The sequence below is a fragment of the Diospyros lotus genome, chromosome 2, assembly GCF_014633365.1.
Source record: "Diospyros lotus cultivar Yz01 chromosome 2, ASM1463336v1, whole genome shotgun sequence".
Lineage (NCBI taxonomy): Eukaryota > Viridiplantae > Streptophyta > Magnoliopsida > Ericales > Ebenaceae > Diospyros > Diospyros lotus.
Genome location: NC_068339.1, coordinates 4,652,795 through 4,676,491, shown reverse-complemented (window position 1 = coordinate 4,676,491; position 23,697 = coordinate 4,652,795). Strand labels below are relative to the sequence as shown.

Here is a 23,697-nt window from a genome sequence, read left to right as displayed (position 1 = left end):
AAAATGATGTTTTTCCGGAATGTTCAAGGGTCAAATGGATGTTTTAGGACTTGAGGGAGTTATAGGCAATTATCAAAAGTCGAGGAGCTTGGTGAAAGAGGGCCAAAATGAGAAAATCAAAATCAGTGGGGTAAAAGTGTAAAATCTCAAAAATGACAGCATGGGCAAATCTGACCAGCACATGGCCAGTCGGCCATGGCCGATTTCGACCACAGGGTTGCACGAGGGATGGTCGGGGGAGCATCTTTCGTGTAACGTCCCGAGTTTTTTGTAAATCTTGAAAAATAAATAATAGTTGGTTGATGAGTATTTTAAAAAAAAAAATTGGAGAAAATATTTATTTATGGTGTTTTGAGGAAATGAAAAATTAAGGAATTAACTATTTCATTTGGAAGTAATTATGGAAATATTGAAAATTGGAGCAAAAGTCATCTTAAAAATAAAATGGATGGTATTATGAAGCAAGAGAGCAGCTGGTTTAGTGGTTGTTGTGCTCGTGTACACGTGGGGGCGGGGGATCGAACCCTTGCTGGTGCAAAAGGAAGGCTAGGAATTTTTATTCCCAGCCAAGCGCCAAATGACGTTGTTTCAGGCGCCATAAGGCGCCCAGCACACGAGGCCTTGCCGCATGGCCACACGGTTGCGCGGCCTTTCTAGCCGCGCCAAGTGGCAGCCATGCGCTGCCTGCTGCTTTGCCTTCTAAATTCTTGTCTGCCAGAGCCCAAAATCACTCCACATTTTAATGCAATTGCCCTAGGAACCTAGGTTGCACGGAAACGGAAACGGGAGACGTTTCCGATAGGAAACGGAAACGCGGAAACGGCATTTTTCTAAAAATGTAGGAAACGGAAACGCGGGGTAAACTGTAAATTTAAAAAATATAGAGGTTTTTTTATAAGTATAATTTTTAATATAAAAAAAAAATTCAAATATAAACAATAAATATAAGTTCCATAATGTATTCAAACAAACATAAATATAAAGTCCACAATGCATTCAAATAACCATCAACAATATTTAGAAAGTTATATTATCCTTACATGACTTAGTAATTAAAAACAAACATAGAATTTAAATAACAGAATCAAACATAATCCAGTTTATAAAAGTTCATTCAGTTCATCACGCTATGTCTCTATAAACTGGCTAATATCTTCGTCAAAGAGTACAGATTCCAACTCTGGTTCATCTAAGGAGAGATTAGCAAATTCGAGAATACCCACATCTTCCATACTTCCAAATTCATCTCCACCTATATCCCACATCTTTGTCTTCTCGTCATAATATTGGGAGGTGTTTCTCGATAAAAGACGAAGATTGTTATGAACAAAGACCAAATCCTCTGCACGTTTTGGAGTTAATTTATTCCTTCTAAATGAATGAACGAAAGAATAAGTACTCCAATTCCTTTCAGAACAAGATGAAGAAGTAGGTTGTCCAAGCACCTTAAAAGCTAACCTTTGAAGCAAAGGAGCACGTGAACCATAACATGCCCACCATTTCCTAGGTTCCCTGTCATAGCTATTCAAGATAGCATCTGGGTCTCCAAATGGCCCACTTTTGAGAGAAAAATCAGCAAACTCATCATCAACAATAGCACGCTCATCTGGATTAGGAAAAAGTCTCCTAAAACACTTCATTCTTTGTGTGGAGACATCTCCATCCATATGTGGAGGCATTCTACCTTCTTTTTCTTGAAGCCATTTATCACTATAATACCTTCAAAAGACAAAATCAACAAAAATTTAAAAATAAAAAGAATAATACATAGAGTATTAAATTAGTAAGAAATAAATATTGAATTTGAAAATTACCTCGGGTTCAAAGAATGAGCTAGGCAATGTAATGGAGTGCTATGTTTTGTCCAACGAGCAAGAAGAATACGATGAATGACATGAAAAAATGATGAAAAATCACTTGGTAGCTTGCCTTCATGATCATAAATAACCTTCTTCATGTTGAAAATCATAGAATCCCACATCTCATAGACCAAATGAAGGCATGGTTTGTTTGTATCACAAACTCTAAGCATGTCATAAATAGGTGCTGTGAAAGCGAGAATGTAATTAATTTTTTCCCAAAAATTCTCATTCACAACCAATTCACGAACAAATCGAGCTTTTCCTTGGTCATCATCTCGATATTGTGCCCATTCATCACTCATAACCATTGCTTCAAGTGCACGTCTAAGAAGTTTAAATCTTTTAAGCATAACAACAATAGAAGCAAATCGAGTGTCAGCAATTGCAAGCAACTTCAAAGAACTAAACCGATTGAACATGGCCAATCTCATTGAATGATTCATTATAAAATTTTTTATGACCAAAGCATCTCCATGCACTTCAGTGATCCAATGACACTCATCATATGTCTCTTGATTACTTTCTAAATTCCTAGCTGCACATATATTCTTCAAAGCAAGATTAAGTGTATGGACAATACAAGGAGTCCAATAAATATGTGGAAACATACCCTCAATGATTTCCCCAGCTCCCTTGCAATTAGCAGCATTATCAGTAATGATTTGTACAACTTTTTGGTCACCAACTTCATCTATTACCTCTTTCATCAAATTAGCAATAAATTGTTTATCCTTTACTTCACCTGAACAATTCACAGATTTGATAAACATTGGACCATTTTCAGAAACAACCAAAAAATTAATCAAGGGTCTTCTCTGTGGGTCACTCCAACCATCAGTAACAATGCTAACACCTTTTCCCAACCAAGTGCTTTTAATAGGTTCTAGCAATTTTTCAACATTTACCTTTTCTTGTTGAAGTAATGTGGTCCTTAACTTATTATAACCCGGAGGCACATAACCACTTAATGGATGATTAGCAGCAAATGAATAAGAACTCAGATAATATGGGTTTCTAGCAAGATTAAAAGGCAAACCCCCAGTATAAAACATCCTAGCAATCTCAGCATCTAATTGTGCTCTAGTTTGCATGTCAAAAGCTTTTGCAAGAGGTGAATCCATGGATTTTCTTTTCTTTAAATGTTCTAAAACACTTGGTTCATGTAAAGACAAAGAAGGCCCCAAAGAAACACTACTAGTCGGTAATGGCACTTGCTTATGTTGTAAACTTGATAATATTTCTTCAACTTCTCTTTCAACTTTTTTCATCTCAACTATAATTTCAGGACTTACCTTTTTACAACAAGCAATTCCTTTCCCACTGATACTTAATAGATGAGCCCTAACTCTTGTGTATGTCCCAAATTTTTGCAAACCACAAAAGTTGCAAGTCCATTTCCAACTACCCCTTCCTTCTCCCATTTTCTCCATTCTAGTCACATATTTCCATAATAGACTATTTTCCTCATCCTTATTTTTTGATGAAATACTGCTGCTAGATCCTGAACTTGAAGTTGAATGAGCCATATATGACCTATGAATTAAATTAATAAATCAATATATGATCAAATATAGAGTTCATAATATAAGATTAAATTTCAACAAATTTATAATCCATGTAATAAGCATAATGCATATACTTTTCCATGGGCATACAAATATTGTTGGGAAAAGTCCTGCAATAAAATCCTACTACCCACAAATCTCATATACTTTTCCCTCTTTTTGTAAGATAGTTGATTCACTTCTTTTTCTTGAAGACTCAAAACTTGGAATAATTTTTTACTTATCAGGAGAACGAGGAATTCAGGTGATCCATAATTGCCTTGGAAAGATATTGTGTCTAGTTAACATCTCTTGGTTTGAAGCTGGGTATATTAGGGAAAGACACTGCAACAAGTTATGCATAATTTCCATTATGAAACATTAGGCCCCAACATTTGTGGAAACTAATTCTACACTTACTAATCAGGAGATAACCAATTAACCATGGACTAAGATTTCTGTGATGATGGTAGTCTTTGCTTTGGTGTGTTTCTTTTATTAAGATTTTTAACTGATGATAATTGTCTAACGTAGTTCCTTCAGGAAGATATTGGAAAGGTTAGAAATCTTCTAGAATGAATATTATGATAATTTGAGCACAAATTGCATTGATTAGTGATCACCCAGAACCTTAATAATTTTATAAGAGTCCAATTTTCCCTTAACAAAACACTGTCTTTCCATTAAGAGGGCATTAATTGTCATTTGTTGCTTTATATATTTGCATTCCATCCATTTCCATAGCTATCCTAAACAAGGAGATAGAATTTTACATTACAATATTTTACATCATTTACGCCCAAACAAGGAGAAAATATATACAACTATTAAACTATACAAGCAACACTGTAAATGTAATTGCATTTGCACATACAAACAACAAAGAGAGACCATCCAGTGAGATTGCTTACAAGAGGAAAGCAAACACCGAGCAAATGGCGACGAAGCAGAAGACGATGGCACGACGGCGAGGGCGACGACCAAGGCGACGAAGCGAGGCGCTGGAAGTAGACGGGGAGGGCTGGAAGCAGACGACGAGGAGCACCGAAACAAACCAGACAGCGAGTGCGACAAGGACGACGGCGATTCGACGAACCAGACAACGGCGAGAGCGACGAAGCAATAGGATTGGAAGCAGATGGCGGCGAGGGTGATCAAACTCGACTGGAAGAAGAAAAAGAAAAAGAGGAGGAAGAGCAGAGGAACTAATTTTGGGGTTAGGGCTTTTCTTCAAGCCGTTGAAATCGGCTGAAACACGTTTCCGTTTGGAAACGCGTTTCCAAAATTTTTTATTATTTGCTGAAACGACCCAGAAATTTTTAAATATTACACAAATGGCCCGAAAACGTTTCGGGCCGTTTTTTCCCGTTTCCGAAACGGGAAACGGTTCGGAAACGCCGAAACGGCGCCTCCGAGCCGTTTCCGTGCATCATTGCTAGGAACTTGGAAGAATATCAATAATTTTGTCCCAATAATAGACTACCTAATTATGTCATGAAATGATGGAAATTCTCAGTGAAGAGTAGTATAAATAAAGAGTCTGGAAAGCAATTGAAGGCAGGGAATAAACGTCAAATTGAGGAGAAGCAGAGCAGTAAGGTATGCTCAATGTAAACCTATTCTGTTATTAGTTAATTGATGATTTGATTAGTGAGATAGTGTATTTGCTTAAGCTAAAGTCTATTCTAATTAGTTAATTTAGTTAGTTAGTTAAATTATTTAGTAATTAGTTAATTTAATTATTAGTTAATTAAATTAATTAGTAAGGAATAATGTTTAAGTTAGTTAATTAGTTAATAACTCTGTGGATTCAATGGTTAATAAATTTAATTATGGGTTGATCTTGCTTTGAAAATATTTTTGTTAAGGGAATTGAGTGCATCAACAATACGAGTTATTAGGCGGCACATATCTCGAGGTAAGGGTTTAATATGCGCTGCGTGTAAATTTCTTTTATCATGACTTGCATAAGATATTGAGGAAGTGACTAGGCATGGAGCAGTGGATTGTTGACCGTGAGGGTCCTAGGACGGGGTCATAGCTAAAACCACTAGGGGCCACTTAAAGCCTGAGATAAGTGCGGTGGACAGGCTTGCATGCATGTTGCACTTCATATTTATCTATGATGTCATGCTGAATAATTTACTGCATTGTATATTACCTTTACTGAGTCCTAAGACTCACCATTTCATTCTCACTAACCACACAGATAGTTTGGGGTCCGGTAAAGGGAATGCGGTGTATGCCGAAGGCTAGCTAAATAATGAGAATGACAACTCATGATGGGAATGCGACCTAGTAACTTGTGTCTGTCATGTAATTATTTTGTGGTTGTGTTGAACGCTGCTTGTATTTCCCAATTGGACTTATTACTTATTATTGAGTACTTTGTGTGAGCAAATTATGCTATACCCTAATTGCAATTTATTTACTCATAAGGCACAGGTCAGACTCGAGTGTCCTTTCGCTGCAAATGAATTCTAGACCTCGAGTTCTCGATAGCCGGAGGCGGCGAAGCTTGGACCCTACCTAGGGCGCCCACTTATCTTTATCCCTTGATTGTTAGGGTAAAGCCGACCTCCAGAGCAGGACCTACTGATGTAACCTTGGGTTACGGTGACACCTGGTAGTGGAGACGGGGCGTCACATTTTGTAAAGGGCTTGGCCGACAACGGCCAATAGGTTGGCCAGAAAAGAAAAAAAAAAGCAGCCGAAAGTGGCTAAATTTTCACAAGCCTGCAACTTGGTTTTGTGGTCGGCTAGGGTCATTTAAGGGTCGATCCAAGGGAGGTTTAAGCTTCTAAGGGGTCGGGTAAGGCGGCCAAGGGCGTTTAAAGGATCGAAAATACCTATAAATAGGCATTCAAAGTGACCGAAAGTTTGGAAAATTAAAGCTTCAAATTGGCCGTGTTTTCAAACAAATTGAGCAGTGAGAATGAGGGGCTTTTGAAGCCCATGAGATTTATAATCATTCTGGAAAGTTTGATGCATTTTGGTTGCGTTTTGGAGAGGTTTCGAGGCTTCGCCGGAGATAGAGGCGGGCGACCGAATGTTATTCATGTTATTGCATTAAGGACAAATGTTATTCATGTTATTGCATCATGTATTCGTATATATATGTTTTGGACCCTCACTAGAAGTTTCATCTTCTAATGAGTTATACCCCTTGAACATTCAATGTTCTAATTTAGACTTGTAGTTTAAGCAAGGAGCAGGTTGAGATGAGACAACACGTGATGGCGTGGCCAATGGATCCAACGAGCTGATTCAGATATGTTTTACCTTATGCTTTATCGATGATTAGTATTGTTAGAATATTTATGGAATCTCCATGTATTTTATATTTGAAAATATGATGTAATATATGGTATGAATTCTTTGTGATATAATATAAGGTGAATTCAGATATGTACCATATCAGGTTTCAATTATCGCTTCCGTATATTGTGAATGATTTGCTGGGAGTTTTGTTTGGAATTCGGTACTTAAGGTTTAAGTTATGTACCGAGAAAGAAAAAAATAATAATTTATGTATATTTTGGGTCTAGCATAGTGACACGCTCGGTAAGAGAAAAGTGAAGTGTTACAGGTTTAGTAAATTTGTTTTGAGTTTTAGTAAATTTTAATATTTAGTAGTTATTTTTTAACATTTAATAAATATTGGACCAATCAAAAATTGAAAGTCACCAGATTCACATATTCGGGTCAGTATATCAATTATTTTACACAAATTAGCTATCATTAAAGTCAAGCCTATTTTTTTTTTTTTGTTCTTTTCTACTGTAACAACCCCATCTTTTCAAACATGTTAATATTATAAAATAAAAATATTTATTTATTTATTTATTTTTCTTATTTCATTAAACTCCCATAGCACGTGATTTAAGATCAAGCCTTAATAATTAAGACTGAAATATATATATTTACTATTAAGAAATAAGCATTCATATGATGAAGGGGTTTATTTATCAATTGAACCTAACATTATGATCTGAGATAATTAACACTATTTTACCCATTGACAATAAAATATAGCTTTTTTTTTTTTTTTATAAGTCACCGGGTCATAAAAAAATGACAGCTATGTATGCTTGTTCAATGACTACTGTTCTCTTTGGTTCTTTTCTTTTTGGGATGGATGTTATTGTATTAATATTCTGACAATTTGGAACTAGTATGCAATTTTATGAAGTCAAATATGCATAAAATGACAAATAAGTGATTACATATGCAATAAATAGTTTTTAAAAATTGCACATGCACCCCATCTTCTCTGGCAATTCATTTCACTTTTGGCGATACTCCAACCATCCTCAGGTCGAGCTTTTAGCCACCACCACCAACCATCAAAACTGTTGAGCACCACGTCACCATCTCCTTATTAAAATTGTCAAAAATTACTTTTTTAACTAGTTTTCTAATAACCTAGTTTATTGAACTGGTTTTTCCAGTAAGCTTAATTTTTTTTTCTATTTTCTTACTTATTCTCTCTCTTTCCGACACTCTCAGCCTCCTCTGTCACTTCCTCACAATTTCATGCCTTAAAATCAAAAAATAAACTTGTTATTTATAGACAAAGTTCCCCTGTTATCTTATCATTGTTTATCTCCAAAATCCTTTACAATCCAACCATTGTCACCACCAACGTTGTAATATCTCGAAATTTAAAAATAAACAATAATTACTCAAATCAGTGTTTGAGGATATTATTGAATATTTGAGAATTTAAGAGGGATTATTTAATTATGTGGTTTGAGGAAAATAAGAAATTAAAGTTAATTAATTAAATTATTTGGTTGATAATTATTAATTAATGTGTTTGTGGTGATTATTGAATATTTGTGGGTTTAAAAGGAAATATTAATTTATTTGGGTATTTGGTGATTTAAGAAAAATATTTATTTATGTTGTTTAGAGAAAATAATTATTTAATTGGGAGTATTTATGGAAATAAGAAAATAAATTAATTTAGTGAATTTTCTAGAAATTCGGGGTATAAGTGTAATAAGAGGAATTGAAGTTCGGGTGAATGTGCAATTTATGAAAGCTGTTGGGGTTTAAATGTGATTTGTGGAAGTGGCAAATGATTCCTTTAAGTTTATTAATGTGCATATAAATATTGACGATGCAACTAGCTCGCGCGTTCATGCTCGCGCGCATAGGAGCGGGAGGTCTGGGGTTTGAGTCAGCCGCGCGCGCTGGGAGGAATTAAGAAGAATTTTTGCAAGACAATGGCGCCCAAAACGGCGCCGTTTTGAGGTTGAGGCGGTGTTGCGCCTGTGCTGCCACGCGGCAGTTTCTGAAGCTCCCTTTTAAAGCTGAAATCAGTGTGTAAATAGGCATGGTTTAAGCAACAACGAAAGCAGGAAAATCGGGGAAAAAGAAAGCACTGTGCAAGCGCTGTTTGAGGAAAATTCAAGGTTAAATTTGGGTTTAATCCAAGTTTAAATAGCCAGGTAAGTGCATATGTGTGTCCGTGGGTGCCGATATATATATATATATATATAATTATAAGTGTGTGTGCTTTGAGCAGTCCAAGTGAGTTACTATGTGTTTATATATATAACGGAGATATAAGTGTGTGTGCTTTGAGCAGTCCAAGTGAGTTACTATGTGTTTATATATGTAACGGAGATATATATATATATATATATGAAGTGGCAGTGGGTTTTGGTGGCCATATATGTATGCATATCTGATTTTTACAGTCTTCCTACGTGTGATCGTGAGGGGTACTGAGGTGTTTAAAGGTTGGGAATGGAAGTTTTGATAGGTTCAAGTGGCTGCCATGGCGTGTAGTGATATATATATATATATATGTTTTGAGCTAAGTGAGTTCACTGTGTACGTGTGTGTGTGTTCACTGGGGAAGCTTAAGATAATTAATAAGTGTGTTCATCAGGGCACAAATTGAAGTGATATATTTATATGTATATATATAAATAGAGGATATTATTGTCGTTATTTAATTTAAAATAAATATGAGATTTATTGGGATTTTATTTGAGGTGCACCTATATAGGATTTTAGACAGTAAATTTATTTAATTAAAGTTGTAATTTAATTTATTATCAACAAATGCTTTACTTTGCAGCGAGAGTGCAAGAAAGGCAAGAAACGACCGTATAAAGGCAAGTTCATAACCCTTTCCTCGTGTTCTTTAATTCCCGTGAAAGACCATGTGATTTCTCGTATTTTATCACCTCCCTTACTCTAATTCGGCACATAGCCTTATTTGTTGGATTATTATCTATTTGTTTTAATTTAAATTAAATCCGAGACTTCTAGAATTGTATTCGTTGTGAGCCTATGGGGGTTTGTATCACCCTCACTCCTTTTGGGAATGATGCTGAACCAGTCTGGGGACTAGGTTCTTAGACGCGCGAATTTATTTATGATTCGGTTAGAGCTATCGAGCAGTAGGGCAGGGGTCGGTTGTTGGTGACATTGGGGTAGACTATTATACGGCCCTGAAGTGGACCGTCAGGTGGACACTCCTAGTCACTGGCCGTTGATCGGTGTCGGGCACTGCTGACTAGCTCTACCAGTATGTGATTTACTGCACATTTAGATTCATTATCTTGATATTCATGATTTGATATGCACATGGGTACGGGTTGCATATTGGGATATTCATTTATTGAGTATGCTTGGACACGGATATGCTAGCTTGGTCAGGTTGCATCCAGCACAGGCATATGCATCGCGTGTGGTTTATTATGTGGGCAGAGCATGACCTGATGCCTGGATGTATGGGCGCCTTGTATCACGTTGATGCTCATTACGCCATTGCATTTTATATGCATTGCATGGTTACTGGTAGTTATTAGTTCTCGGACGGGAGTACCGTTCCGAGAGAGCCTCTGGCTCGGGTGTCGGGAGTACCGACATGGACGGGTGATGGGAGTACCGACCCAGGATGGCGCGCACAGGTTTGTTGGAGATTCATGTTGCCTTTCAGGGCAGCGGCATGTTGGTATGGGACTTAGGTGCCGTGTGTCTTGTGTGGGCCCCAAGGACCGGTATGTGTGATGTGCCCAAAATGCCAAAGGGAAAAAGAGAAAACTCAGCACCTTCATGTTGATAAGAAAACTCACCATAACAAGAAAACACTAGGGTTGATTCGCCGCACTCTTAGAAAGAAGAAGGAAGAGTGATAAGAATCCAAGGAAATTCGCCACTAAGCAAAAGAAAGCTTAGATAAGAATTTATAAAAATGCTTTCTGCATTCAGATGAAAATGTTCATTAACAAAAAACGTACATAAGAAGAACCATATAAATACTAGTCTTGGAACATCCCTCCAAGCATGGGAAACAGAAACATTAAAACTAAGTGGGAGACATAATAAACAAAGCCTTAAATGCTTCAATTCTCCATAAATCTGAAGTTTAGGAAATGGAAGAGATTAAAGCCAAAGTGGGAGACAAAGCCATAAATGCGCTTTGATTCCCCATAAATTTGAATTCCCACTTCTTCATAATGTTCTGCCAAGCAAACTTAAATCGGCCATAAATCATAGCTGGAATTTTGGAATTGCGTTCATGAATACAAGAAATTGCTACTAAGATCGTGAGTTTTCCAATGACATATGGCACGCCTCTTAACTCCAAGCCATCAAAGAGATATGAAGGTTCCAAGATTCCTTTCTGATTAATTTCGTGGCTAATCTTCCAAGCAAGTAAGCAAAGTGATTAATTTGGGCTTTAATTCCTCCAAGTGGGCTGGACTATTTCCAATGAATAACTCAAATTTCTTTTGTAATTGCTTAGCCCTTGAACGTGTAATTGGCCCATCATTTGTAATTTCATGTCCTTGGTCAGCCTTTGCCTTAACTCCCTTATGATTCACATCAATGTGCTTTTATTATGTTATGCTATTATGTTGTAGCGTCTCATGCCTTGTGTGTACTTGAGGGTTTATGCTGGGGAGAGTTTATTGGATCTATACAGCCTTCAACCTTTTTTTCTTTATGCTTGCTGAGTCTCTCGACTCACCTTACTTTTTATCATTCCAGGTAGTCACAGCGTGGGCCATGGGCAAGAAAGTTAGCTTTTGGTGGCAGAGTTGGTATGGTGTACAGGTAGTCCCGTCAATCCCTGTCAACTCTAATGGTTGAGTAGGGTTTACTCTATCATTTTTACTATGCCAAGTCGTTTCTCGAGTCTTGTGTATATTGGTACAGGAGTCTGTGTTTATTTATTTCTCATGTGACCGCTTTGTTAGCGGGGTACCCGTAGTGCATGCATGTGTTTTGCTTTGCTTCCGCTATCCTTATTTTCGTGTATGCATGCCAGGGTGGTTTCTGTTTTGTGTTCATTCTTTTTCTCCTCCCGTAGACGCTCTCGTTCGGGTAGTCTGGGTGGTTGGAGATATCCGGGCGGGGATGCTTACAAATGTCATGCTGCTAGCTTTGCTAATCATCATCGCCATCCAATTACTTGATTTGTAGCAATGTTGGAACAATTTTTTTGCATGAATCTAGGATGCATATATATCATTCACTTATTCTTGTCATATTTTGTTTTATTTGGTTAGTTTTCTCCTAATTTTCTTTCCATTTTTGGTTTTAAGATAAATTAGATCGGATTTGGATTAAATCACAGCAAGATTTGATCAATCTATGGCTTGAATAGGTGGTTTCTTGGTGTTCTTTTAGTTTTTTTTGTAGTGTCTATTCAATTTTTTGCCTTTGATTTCTCATTTGTTTGTAATTGAAATTTCATATTGAAATCATCAAGTTATTCTCTTTCATGTTGTCTTCGATACCCATTTGTCGATTTGTTTCAATTGATAAATGATCATTCTAAAATCGAGTTCAAAGTATACATCATGAATTAGTTTAGTGTTTTTGACATATTTTCCACCAAATTTGGTGCTTGATGTAGTAGACTCAATTAATCAAATTTGGAAGTTAAACACCTCACAACCTTTACTTCAAAAGCCTTTTATCCATTTACTTCATTTCAACCCCATTCGTTTTTTATTTAAGCTCCAAGTCAAAGTAGGGGGTTAACTGTATGGAGTTAGTTTTAAATTTAGATGTAAATATCTCTTAATTCATTCAATATTTTTCAATAAAAACAAGTCCGACATATTTGCCTCAATTTGAACATGATAATGAGATTAATTTAATTTGGTTTGCTCAATTTTTAGAGTCCCAAATTGGCTCTTTGATTTGGTGAAAAATAACTCGTTTAACAATTTAAAAGAATTATTCTTAACTTCTATTTTGTCATAAAATTACCTTTAATTCTAGTAAAAATTATTCTCATGTTCAATAATTCGATTATCACTAGATCTCGTCTCAGATTTAAATTAATTTAAATTTTATATTTAATTTCCAAAAGTTTTGTAAAAATTAAATAAAATACTTAACAAAGATAGGAAAAAAAATATAAAAATAAGAATAATAATGTGAAAATAGGATAAGTGGAGAGCTCCCCAATCCACTCTCTCAGGTCGTTCTTGCAGGTGATGAATCTATTATCTATACTTATATTTATTATTATATAAGTATTTTCTATTATATAATAGAAAATACTTTATATAATAGATTTAGAAAATACTTTCTATATAATAGATTTAGAAAAAAGGTAAAGTATTTTCTATTATATAGCAAAGTGTTTTTTATAGGTGATAAATACTTTATTTAAAGTTTTCACTAATGTATTTTTTTAAAATATTCTTTGTATTTTTTTAAGAAATAAAAATTAACTATATTAACAAGATTTGAAGTCATCATCTCTAGGCAATAATTAATTTTTAAAATAATCTCATCACTACAATAAAGTTTATCTTATTTAAATTTTTACCAAAAAATATTAAAATTTAAACAGTTATATTGTCGAATACCATCCAATAAACTTTCACTTAAAATTTTTATAAAATATTTAATTTATCCTTCTCTGATATATGTGTTAAGAAAAATAAAAAAAAATAGTCTACATGAGCTGTGCATAACTTTATTTCAAGAGAAAAAATGGTATTAACCTAAAATACCATTTTTTATTTCAAGAGAAAAAAAATAATCACTAAGAACAAATAATTAAAAATTATATATCAGTAATATTATACGAATAAAAAATTGATCTAGTATGCCTAACCAAATAAATTAACTAAAATTTTGTACTAAAATGATGTGGTGATCTTGGATTTGGGCAATTCTAATTATTGATTTATTAAGCACATCGTTTTATGAATTTTTTAATTATTTTTGGTAAAACTTAATTTTTAATTTCATAATAGTATTATAAGAAAGTAATTCCACTTTATAATATGTATAACATATATACTTTATTACTAAATTAAGTAGCATCTGATAAATTAACTCGTAATACAGGTTCTATGTTACAAAATACAATCACATTTGTGCCAATATTTAAATAAGCTGGAAAAATAATAAATCTCGCATTTCATATCTGGATATGGAGTAGCCTGAGACGACATTTAAGAAGGGGGTGTTAACTGACGTCAAGTGAGAGTTTGAGGGGTCTGCGTAATAATTAACTAAAAAGGGCAGTATATGGTACGGAACGACATATGTTGCTGCAACATGCATCGCAGTCAGTGGTGTACTCATTTGGTTTCCGCCACGTGTCCTCCATGCAAATCTACTTTGCCGCGTGTCTCCATGTCATCTTCTTCCCCAATCTCCTCCTAAATATAAATAAACGACACCCATAACGCAGATGGACATGCAGCAACCGGAGGAACCAAGCTATTCTCCAACGAACTGAAGCTCCAACAGGTCACCTCGTCTGAGTTTCCTGATATTATTGCTTTCGATATATACCACCCATCATGGCTTTCAGGACAACTGTAAGTTGCATCTCCTCCTCTTCTTCTTCTTCTTCTTTGCACACGCAACGGAAATCCATATATAGTTACTTCTTCTTGTTGTTATTCTTCTTTTTAATTTCAATATGCTACAGACGCAATGGAAATCAATGGTGAGTCGCCTGGGAGGAGGAATTAGGTCTAGTACTTTTGCAACTTCAACCTCACCGAAGATGAAAGCCTACTCGCCATCTCTGGACTACGTCTATGCCCAGGAGCACAGGTACGCGCTGCTAGCTTCATTTCCTTTATTTCCCTTTAGTTAAGGGTCTTGATTCTTCTGTACAATAATTTGGAGAGAGATCGAATTAATATGTAACATTGATCAACAGGGGATTGAGGGGGGATTTCGTGCCGGTATACGTGTCTATCGGGATGATATTGATGTCGGTGTCGCTTGGGCTTCTCACGGCGATGCACCAGCTGAAGCGGGCGCCGAACGTGCAGGTGAGGAAGTCGAGGAGGGAGACAATTCCAGAGCTGGTGGAGCCGGAGCGGGTGGTGGACGAGGCCGACCAGTTCCTCAAGAAATCCTTCTTCCGGAAGGTGGCTCACATCCAGGAGCCGGCCGCTCCCAAAGTCCCCGATTATATCCGCGGCGAAGCCTTTGCAAGGTACGTATATATTACAAATATATATATACCAACACCGGAGCCGTCTCAGCGGCTTAATTTGTTCGTTGAATCCGATACTCAATCGGAACTTATCTGCTTGTGATCTCGCAGGCGTCCGCACGCGGAGACGTTGAAGTCGGTGGGCGTGGATCCGAGTACACACTGATTACGGCGGGTGAAGAAGAGGGGATCGACGTTGCTGTATAATATTATCTACATCTAATTCCACCCCTGTTTCAGATTTCATGCAACAACAGTTTCCAAATGCATTAGTATGTAATCTCAATACTTTCAGGATATTATAGAGTTAAAAAGGGGCCTTCCCAGTGTTCAATACGTAAGGTTGTGGCCAATGAGCAACAGTCTACCTGTACCCAGTGTTTTTTTTTTCTTTCTTTTTTTTAATGTTTCCACGATATAAATCCGACCACCTTCCAATCGCATTAGAGTAAAATATGTTGTTCTTATGAATGTTGCCTCTAGCGTGTCATCGTGAGGTTGGTGCGAGGCGTGTTTATATTTTTAAACATATTTTTTAAGATAAATAAATCTCTTACCTAATAAAAAAATTTAAATAAAAACTTACCCTCAAATGATTGTACTTGACGACCAACAATTTAGAAAAAAAAAACAAATTTTAATTTATAATGAGCATAGGTTATTTTATTCAGACATAGATATCATGTGTTCAAATAAAAAAATAATATATTTAATTGTTATATAGTAAAATAAATAGATATGGTAATTAAAAATTTCAAAGCATTAGGGATTTAAAATGACAAATTAAAATCCTTTTTCTTTTTCTCTCCTTGTGAAAATGCTTGAGCAAGTTATCAAAATTATATATCAAGACAAAAGGCTTTGCATTGAACAGAAATTGTCACAAAAGAAGTAAAAAAAAAAAAAAGAATTAATATATAGCAATATTATTTTAGAGAAAAAAGAAAAGAGAGGACAGACCCAGTCAATAAATACGGGAGCGGCTTAAAAAATTTAAAAAATTGCTGCACGTAGGGGGGCATTGTGAAAGAACGCGCGGCAGATTTCTATTGGCCTCTGTCACGTGGCACACGGCTCCATTGGTTGTACCAACTCGGCGCCACTCGTCCCGAGATCTACATAAATAACTAACCTCCGGACTCGCCTCCAAAGTGGCTCTTTCCATTGGTTTGTTGATTCTCCTCTGCTCTCTCACTCTCTCAATTCACTCTGGCTTAGATCTCAGATCTCGTCTTTTGCCTTCTCGGTTGTTTGATTCATATTTCCAGTTAGAGATTGGAAGCGGAAGCCGAATTTCCTTTTCCGGTGATGGAAGAAGGAAAACGGAGGTTGTATCTTCAATTTGGTTTCCTGTTATTGATTGGTTGCTTCGCTTCGCAGCTCTTCGCTTCCTTTGATCCGGTGATAGATCTATCTCAATTTCATGTTCATTCGTACTTTCGCGTATGCGAACTGGTATATTTTTGATCGCTGGTGGTGATAATTGGTGTTGTTTTTGTTGAAATGACCGTTGCAGATCTTTTACGAGTCGTTTGATGAACCGTTCGGTGGTAGATGGATTGTGTCTGAGAAAGAGGATTACAAAGGTATTCCTACCATTCAAGTCATTAAGCTTTTTTTCGTGTTTTGAACGATTCATTAGGCTGCTTTTTAGTTGATTGTTTTTATAAGTAAATTGATCGGTCTACGACACGTTTTCTTTATACTTGTTTTGGCTGTTGATTACATATTGAGACTTCAATTTCATGGCTGCGCATTGGACTAAGTATGTTTTACACGTAATAACAGTCCCTGTTGTCAGGGTGATTTGGTTTTCTAGGTGATTTCTGAAGGAAATCTAACGTTGATCTGCTTTGACAATTTCATATTACGAAACACTCAATTTCGATTTGGACGGGTAACAAATAGTTAAGAAATAGCACGCCAATACATTTTGTATTCTATTTCAACAATGAAATGAAAACCTTTGTTGTTGCTTGATTTATTGATGGTAATATGAAGATAAATTGTAATTTAATAACTAGTAAAAGTTCAGATCTTTGGAAGATGCACTTCCTGTTGGTTACATTATAGAGTTCATTGCCATAATCAAAATGTCTTCTGATTGTTCCTGGTCGGGGCTGGGCGCACCTCCAATTGTATGTCTTTCAGCCACTTATTTTTACTGGTCTTTTGTTGCTGTTTCAGCGAATGGAAGTGGCAAAAAGGGTGTCAGTTTTTAATTCTTTTGGCTCTTTGTAGTTTTGGGTGTAAATTGGTTTCATAGTTACTATGGCTGGATTTAATTTGACTGCCATTTTATCAACTCTTCTCACATTTCCTTTTTTCTTTTTTTTTTTAGGAAAATTGTTTTACCATTCATGAGAGCAGTTATCAGATTTGGACAAATCTCTTTTCCTGTTTTGTTTACGTTTTTATGTTTTATAGAGGCAATAAACCTAAAGCCTTAAGGACAAGAAGACTCCTCCACTTTAAGCTTGTTTAGACTTGCGTTTGTCTTGTAAACTATTGTGTTTGTAATTGTTTATAGCCTTGTGTTCAAGTGCTTAAACTTTATACTGCATATCTTTTTGAAAGTATATTTGACGTGTGGAGAAGACTAAATTAGTGGATCATGCCTGTAAATGCATCTGTTTTTAGTAACGTTGATCATCAGGTCATATTCTTTCATGATGCTCCAAATTCTTTGACATGATTGATGTCCCACTTTTTATGGATTTCCCATTTTATATGGACACTTTCCTCTGTGTCTTTTGGTTATTTTAGTATTTAGCTTTATCATGTAAGTGGGCTTTCAAATTCACATTCCGTTATGCATTTCCCTGATGCCTAGGTGTTTGGAAACATGCAAAGAGTGAGGGGCATGATGATCATGGGCTGCTTGTAAGTGAGGCGGCCAGGAAGTATGCTATTGTCAAAGAGCTTGATGAGCCTGTGAAGCTCAAGGATGGGACCGTAGTCCTTCAGTTTGAAACTCGCCATCAAAATGGGCTCGAGTGTGGTGGTGCATATTTGAAATATCTCCGTCCTCAGGAAGCAGGGTGGGTTCCTAAGGAGTTTGACAATGAGTCCCCTTACTCTATCATGTTTGGACCTGACAAATGTGGGGCCACTAACAAAGTTCACTTTATTCTAAAGCATAAGAACCCCAAGAGTGGAGAGTACATTGAACACCATCTGAAGCACCCGTCTTCTGTGCCATCTGACAAGCTATCCCATGTTTACACTGCCATTCTGAAGCCTAATAATCAATTGCGGATCCTCATAGATGGGGAAGAGAAAAAGAAGGCTAACTTCTTGTCTGCTGAGGATTTTGAGCCCCCATTGATTCCTAAAAAGACAATTCCTGACCCTGATGATAAGAAGCCCTCAGCCTGGGATGAGAGAGCAAAGATTCCTGATCAGAATGCTGTTAAACCAAATGACTGGGATGAGGATGCGCCTATGGAAATTGTAGATGAGGAAGCTGAAAAACCTGAAGGATGGTTAGATGATGAGCCTGAAGAGATCGATGATCCTGAGGCATCAAAACCAGAAGATTGGGATGAGGAGGAGGATGGTGAATGGGAGGCACCGAAGATTGATAACCCAAGGTGTGAGACAGCTCCTGGTTGCGGTGAATGGAAGAGGCCAATGAAGAGGAACCCAGCTTACAAGGGAAAATGGTATGCCCCACTTATTGACAACCCCGATTATAAGGGTATCTGGAAGCCACGGGAAATTCCAAACCCCAACTACTTTGAGCTCGACACCCCTGACTTTGAGCCCATTGCTGCCATTGGCATCGAAATATGGACAATGCAAAATGGAATTTTGTTTGACAACATCTTGATAGCTGGTGATGAGAAGGTCGCCCAATCATACAGAGTTAGTACTTGGAAACCAAAATTTGAAGTTGAGAAAGAAAAGCAGAAGGCTGAGGATGCAGCTGCTGGACTTTCAGATGGCCTTAAAAATTTCCAGGTAGTTTGTTGCACTGCTTTTTTTTTTTTTTTTTTTGGGGGGGGGGGGGGGGGGGGGTGTTGGGGGGTGTTCCTTGTTCTTTTTGTGGTATTTAATTCTGTTGACGTAATTTTTTGATGCATTTTTGCAGAAGACTGTGTTCGATGTCCTTTACAAGATCGCAGACATTCCTTTCTTGAGCAAACAGAAGTCTCAAATTCTGGTAGAGTTGTCAAACTGTTGTCTGATGTTATTCTGCCATCATTCATCTGTGCTTTACATTAAAGTTTGAGTTCTATCTTCACAGGATCTCATTCAAAAGGCAGAGACACAGCCAAACCTCACAATTGGTGTCATTGTGTCCATCATAGTTGTTTTGTTATCCATCATATTCAAGATCCTTTTTGGCGGGAAGAAACCAGTGAGCTACTAAATCCTTGATGTTCCTTTGATAGCTTGTGGAGTTATAGCTTGATGATGTTCCTAATGGCTTTCTCTCTTTTATTTTTGGGCTACTTTCAGAAAAAAGTGAGTGCAGAGTCTCACACCGGAGAATCTGAGACTTCGAACAACCAAGGAAGCAACAAAGAAAAGGAGGAGCAGAATGAGAAGGAAGACACGGCCGGCCCTCGTCGGAGGAACAACAGGCGCGAGAATTAGAGAGTCCTGGAAATGCTAGTGACCTTAGGCACTTCACGTTTGGCAGATATTTTTTTGAGCTAGTTATCCGGATTCATAATTTTGCAGTGAGTTACTGGTCTGGATTTTTTTTTTTTTTTAAATTCCCCTCTATTCAGGTTTGATTTGTGAAACAATTAATATACGAGATTGTAAACACGATGATTAACTCTTCCATGGACTGACTGGATTGTGCTCCGTTCCTGTTTTTCCTGCTCTTAATGGGAAACATGGTTGGGAAATTGAAGGTTCGTTGGGTTAAGATTCCTTAAGAAGACTGTTAGTTGGCTTTAGTTTGATCTTTGAGAGCGTCTATATCCTTCATTTTTTTTTTCTTTTCTCTTTTTGCAACAATTCAATCCATATCTAACAATCTTGGCATGCGGTGTGGCTGTCAATCCAAATTCCAGGTTCAAATATTCAGAACACAAATGAATTCTTTGAAGTTGACAAAGAAATTGTATGGGATAGTTATATATAAATAAAAAGTTTGTGCAAAATACTGTAACTCTTCCATCATGAAATTGCAATTTTGCCAGTAAATTAACAATCTTGGCTGCTTTTGTAAGCTCAACATTTCAAGTTTAAATTTTGATTTGTCGTCTGAGTCTCGAACAATATAAGAACATTATTTTCTGACCGCACACAAAAATACTACTTTTCTTCTATCTTTCGTGCTAGACCGGCAATAGAGCTTCCATTCTCGAAAACCCATGGCCAATTACCCCAAATCCAGAGCTTCCGAAATGGGTAGAACAGAAATTCCCCCGCCGAGAACGAAATACAGAGACAGTAGAGAACAGGCGCGAGCGAGCCTGGCAGAAGAATAGTCGCCAGAGACACCCAAGTAAGCGAGCCAACACACACCTTCCCGCGGCGGACCACAGCGTCTTAAGTCGGGTGGCGGCGAATCAAAGAAAACCTGATCTGAGCATCCCAGAGGAAGCAATAAATGAGCAAAGTGGCGAAGGCAATGGCAAAGGACTCGGGATGAGTTTCAGAGGGGGCCATTTCCTTGGGCTGGTACTTGATTTGCAGGGCGGTGAAGAGCACCGGAACTATGAAGCCCAGAAGGCCGTGATACGAAGAACAACGCTCGGCGTTCTGCTCCGGAGAGAAGGAACAGTGGTTGGCGATGGTTCTGAAATCGGCATTGTTGTGGTTGATGATGATGAATACTGCATGTCCCAATATGCTGTGCAGAGGCATCGATTCGTTGTTGACATCGAGTTTTGTAACTGACACCCGGACGATGGATTCAGGAGCTCCCTTTACATGATATATATATATATATCTATACAACATAACGTTTGACGACTCCGAGATTGAGAACTTGGGCGAATTTGGGTTGAGTTAGTTTTCCCGTACATAAGTTAGTTAACCCTGATCGAGTTAATTAGTCCTGATGTTGATGGGCCGTTGGGGGTACCCCACAGGTAGAACGGCTGCAATTAGGGGTGTTCAAAAAAATCGGTGCACCGCGGAAACCGGCCAGACCGAACCGATCGGTTTTTTTTTTTCGCGGTCGGAAACGATTTGAAGGCTGTCCAAACCGCGCGGTTTGCGGTTTGGGCAGCAGGCGGTTCGGTTTAAAACCGAACCGCCCAGAAAATAAAAAAAATTAAAAAAAAATATATATATATATAAGGGCACCCAAAGCCCCGCGCAACCCCCTCCCCCACCCACAAATCCTAATCCCTAACTGCAATCTGCAGAGCCCCCTTCCCCACCCGCAACCTAAACCCTAATCGCAATCGAAAGCCCTCTCCGGCCCTCCCCCACCCGCGCAACCCTTCCCCAGTTCCCCCTAATCGGAATCATTCGATCGCCCCTACTGCTGCAACCTTCCACCGTCTTCCCTTCTGCTTTCTCTTTCTCCTCGTCGTTGGATTATCGTGGTAGCCCACACCCAAGGTTCCACCGCCGGCTGCGATAGATCGAGGCAAAGGAGAGGAAGCTCGGGCCGAAGCGGAGAGAAGAGAAAGCCCGACAGATCGAGGCAGAGGAGAGAAAGCCCGACAGATCGAGGTAGAGGAGAGGAAGCTCGAGCAGATCGAAGCAGAGGAGAGGAAGCTCGGGACATACTGACATAGCTGGGGCCGAAGCAGTTCGCCGATCTCACCAACGAGGATCCTTCCGTGTACTTGGCAGCGAAGACCGGTTCTCCAATAGGTAGGTGTGTGTATTTTTGGTATTGTAATCCTTTGGTATTGTCTGGTTCCTCAAAATTTGCATCATGGTGAGTTCTGAAATCTTCAGGAAGAGACAAATGTGGTCCGTCTGAGTAGCCCTTTGGCTCGAGCAATTTGATTATATATACTTAGTCAGTTTTTTCCCCCCCTCTCTTATGTTTAATAATTTATGATACATTTATGTTACAAATAAATGTATATAATTATGTTTAAAACAAACACAAGGTGACAAATAACAATTGACAAAGTACTAAGAATACATACATGTTGTTACATGTTTCATGTAAATTTTGTGATTGAATGGCATCAGTCATGTAAGTTGGGTATGTATCAATCATCCAAATGTCTAAAACCCATGATGTAGTTAGTCTTTGAGGTTCCAAATAATAATTAATTACCATCCAAATGAGGGGGTTCATAAACAGAGTAATTGTTTCCAATACTCTTTAATTAACATACATTATGTTTTGGTTAATTTTTAGAATAAGAGACAATGGGGATTTTAAATCATCACCATCTTCACTTGAACCCAAGAATCATCTCTCATTACATTGTATTCCATTCTAGAATGATGCAGTTTAGGATAAACAATCATAAACAGACAGCATGTAAAGTAAAATAAATCAGAAACACACAGAAGATAGCAATCAAACTAACAAGTAGTAATCTTTCTTTTAATGAGGAACATGAATGTATCATAAATTGATTCATAAATATATACTTGTTTGATAATTGCTATGACTTGGTGACAAGAAATGAAGTTGCTAATATTCTTAGGTCTATAGTCAATGTTAATTCCAAAGAATTCATTTCTAAGAAAATATCTCAATAAAAGTAGCACCAATGATTCATTTCAGATTTTTTATCGCTTCAATGGCAGATGGAAACAGATAGTAGCACCAATGATTCATCCATTAAAAACCTCAATGAAGGCAGTGGTTCTAAACCTCCATTACCTTCTAAGTTTAAGGACAAAGGAATGAAAAAGAAACCTAGGCAGCAATCTGAAGTATGGGATCATTTTACAAGAAATGAAGATGACCCTTCTGACCCTAGAGCTGTGTGCAACTATTGTGGTAAAAATTATGCAAGTGATACTAGAAAAAATGGGACAAGTACTCTTTGGAACCATGTCAACAATCAATGTAAGAAGAATCCTTACAGAGTAGAAGATAAGAAGCAGAAGATTTTACATTATCTAAAGAATAGTGACAATGAGGATGGAAGTGTTGGAGGTAGTAATCTTCTAGCTGTGGGATTTAGTCAAGCAACTTGTAGGATGGCATGTGCCAAAATGATTGTCATTGATGAATTGTCATTTAGGTTTGTGGAGCAAGAAGGTTTTAGATTATTTTGTGGTGTTGCATGCCCTAAGTTTGATCCTCCTTCACGCACTACAATTGCTAGGGATATAATTAATCTTTACAATGATGAGAAGAAGAAGTTGAAGTCATTTTTTGTTAAGAATTCACAAAGAGTCTCCCTTACTACTGATACATGGACTTCCATTCAAAATGTCAATTATATGGTGCTTACGGCTCATTTTATAGATTTTGAATGGAAAATGCAAAAAAGAATCTTGAACTTTTGTCAAATTCCAAATCATAAGGGAGAGACAATTGGTAAAGCAATTGAGGCGTGTTTGAAACAATGGGGTATTGAGAATGTTTTCACAATCACAGTTGACAACGCTGCTTCTAACAATGGGGCTATTGGGCACATGAAGAAAAGATTGCAAATTTGGAAGAGTGCTATTTGTGATGGGGAATTCTTACATGTGAGATGTTCAGCTCATATTCTTAATTTGGTAGTGGGTGAAGGCTTAAAGGAATTGGACTTCTCTATTATGGCTATACGTAACGCAGTTAGATATGTTAGAGCTTCTCCTTCAAGGTTGGCAAGATTCAAAAGTTGTGTCAAGAATACTTGTAAAGAAGAGAAGGCTCTTGTGTGCTTGGATGTGCCAACAAGGTGGAACTCCACTTATTTAATGTTGGAGCATGCACTAAGATTTGTTGACGCGTTTA

At 37.4% G+C, this 23,697-nt stretch overlaps 5 protein-coding genes across 5 annotated transcripts; 3 read left to right on the top strand and 2 right to left on the bottom strand.

The window, feature by feature from the left end:
• Positions 1-993: 993 nt before the first annotated feature.
• On the bottom strand, positions 994-2,035 carry LOC127795756 (uncharacterized). Its single transcript, XM_052327628.1, has 2 exons — positions 1,815-2,035; positions 994-1,719 (listed from the first exon to the last, which is right to left on the bottom strand). The coding sequence occupies exons 1-2, from the start codon at positions 2,030-2,032 to the stop codon at positions 1,128-1,130; spliced, it is 810 nt and encodes a 269-aa protein (XP_052183588.1). The 5' UTR covers positions 2,033-2,035; the 3' UTR covers positions 994-1,127.
• Positions 2,036-2,160: 125 nt separating this feature from the next.
• Positions 2,161-4,839, bottom strand: LOC127794257 (uncharacterized). The gene is made up of 4 exons (XM_052325209.1): positions 4,792-4,839; positions 4,335-4,570; positions 2,473-3,395; positions 2,161-2,186 (listed from the first exon to the last, which is right to left on the bottom strand). The coding sequence occupies exons 1-4, from the start codon at positions 4,837-4,839 to the stop codon at positions 2,161-2,163; spliced, it is 1,233 nt and encodes a 410-aa protein (XP_052181169.1).
• A 9,273-nt stretch (positions 4,840-14,112) lies between these two features.
• LOC127795878 (uncharacterized) lies at positions 14,113-15,278 on the top strand. The gene is made up of 4 exons (XM_052327839.1): positions 14,113-14,226; positions 14,340-14,467; positions 14,577-14,858; positions 14,970-15,278. The coding sequence occupies exons 1-4, from the start codon at positions 14,209-14,211 to the stop codon at positions 15,022-15,024; spliced, it is 483 nt and encodes a 160-aa protein (XP_052183799.1). The 5' UTR covers positions 14,113-14,208; the 3' UTR covers positions 15,025-15,278.
• Positions 15,279-16,003: 725 nt separating this feature from the next.
• On the top strand, positions 16,004-19,729 carry LOC127796036 (calnexin homolog). Its single transcript, XM_052328077.1, has 6 exons — positions 16,004-16,259; positions 16,375-16,444; positions 17,692-18,821; positions 18,952-19,023; positions 19,108-19,221; positions 19,323-19,729. Exons 1-6 carry the CDS (start codon positions 16,167-16,169, stop codon positions 19,458-19,460), a joined length of 1,617 nt encoding a protein of 538 aa, XP_052184037.1. The 5' UTR covers positions 16,004-16,166; the 3' UTR covers positions 19,461-19,729.
• A 2,821-nt stretch (positions 19,730-22,550) lies between these two features.
• On the top strand, positions 22,551-23,661 carry LOC127794255 (zinc finger BED domain-containing protein DAYSLEEPER-like). Its single transcript, XM_052325205.1, has 2 exons — positions 22,551-23,447; positions 23,536-23,661. Exons 1-2 carry the CDS (start codon positions 22,551-22,553, stop codon positions 23,659-23,661), a joined length of 1,023 nt encoding a protein of 340 aa, XP_052181165.1.
• The last annotated feature ends 36 nt before the right edge of the window (positions 23,662-23,697 follow it).

What these genes read in the sequence shown, in the direction of transcription:
- LOC127795878 (XM_052327839.1), top strand. An exon ending in GTCTATGCCCAGGAGCACAG is followed by an intron (nt 14,468 to 14,576) that starts GTACGCGCTGCT and finishes ATTGATCAACAG; the next exon opens with GGGATTGAGGGGGGATTTCG. An exon ending in CGCGGCGAAGCCTTTGCAAG is followed by an intron (nt 14,859 to 14,969) that starts GTACGTATATAT and finishes GTGATCTCGCAG; the next exon opens with GCGTCCGCACGCGGAGACGT.
- LOC127794255 (XM_052325205.1), top strand. Translation starts at nt 22,551, where the DNA reads ATGGAAACAGATAGTAGCACCAATGATTCATCCATTAAAAACCTCAAT. An exon ending in GTGATGGGGAATTCTTACAT is followed by an intron (nt 23,448 to 23,535) that starts GTGAGATGTTCA and finishes TACGTAACGCAG; the next exon opens with TTAGATATGTTAGAGCTTCT.
- LOC127795756 (XM_052327628.1), bottom strand. Translation starts at nt 2,032, where the DNA reads ATGCTTAGAGTTTGTGATACAAACAAACCATGCCTTCATTTGGTCTAT. An exon ending in GCTCATTCTTTGAACCCGAG is followed by an intron (nt 1,720 to 1,814) that starts GTAATTTTCAAA and finishes TGTCTTTTGAAG; the next exon opens with GTATTATAGTGATAAATGGC.
- LOC127796036 (XM_052328077.1), top strand. Translation starts at nt 16,167, where the DNA reads ATGGAAGAAGGAAAACGGAGGTTGTATCTTCAATTTGGTTTCCTGTTA. An exon ending in AACAGAAGTCTCAAATTCTG is followed by an intron (nt 19,024 to 19,107) that starts GTAGAGTTGTCA and finishes CTATCTTCACAG; the next exon opens with GATCTCATTCAAAAGGCAGA. An exon ending in TTTTTGGCGGGAAGAAACCA is followed by an intron (nt 19,222 to 19,322) that starts GTGAGCTACTAA and finishes GGCTACTTTCAG; the next exon opens with AAAAAAGTGAGTGCAGAGTC.
- LOC127794257 (XM_052325209.1), bottom strand. Translation starts at nt 4,839, where the DNA reads ATGATGCACGGAAACGGCTCGGAGGCGCCGTTTCGGCGTTTCCGAACC. An exon ending in CGTTTCGGCGTTTCCGAACC is followed by an intron (nt 4,571 to 4,791) that starts GTTTCCCGTTTC and finishes TTCTTCTTCCAG; the next exon opens with TCGAGTTTGATCACCCTCGC. An exon ending in AGCTGGGGAAATCATTGAGG is followed by an intron (nt 2,187 to 2,472) that starts GTATGTTTCCAC and finishes TAAACTTCTTAG; the next exon opens with ACGTGCACTTGAAGCAATGG.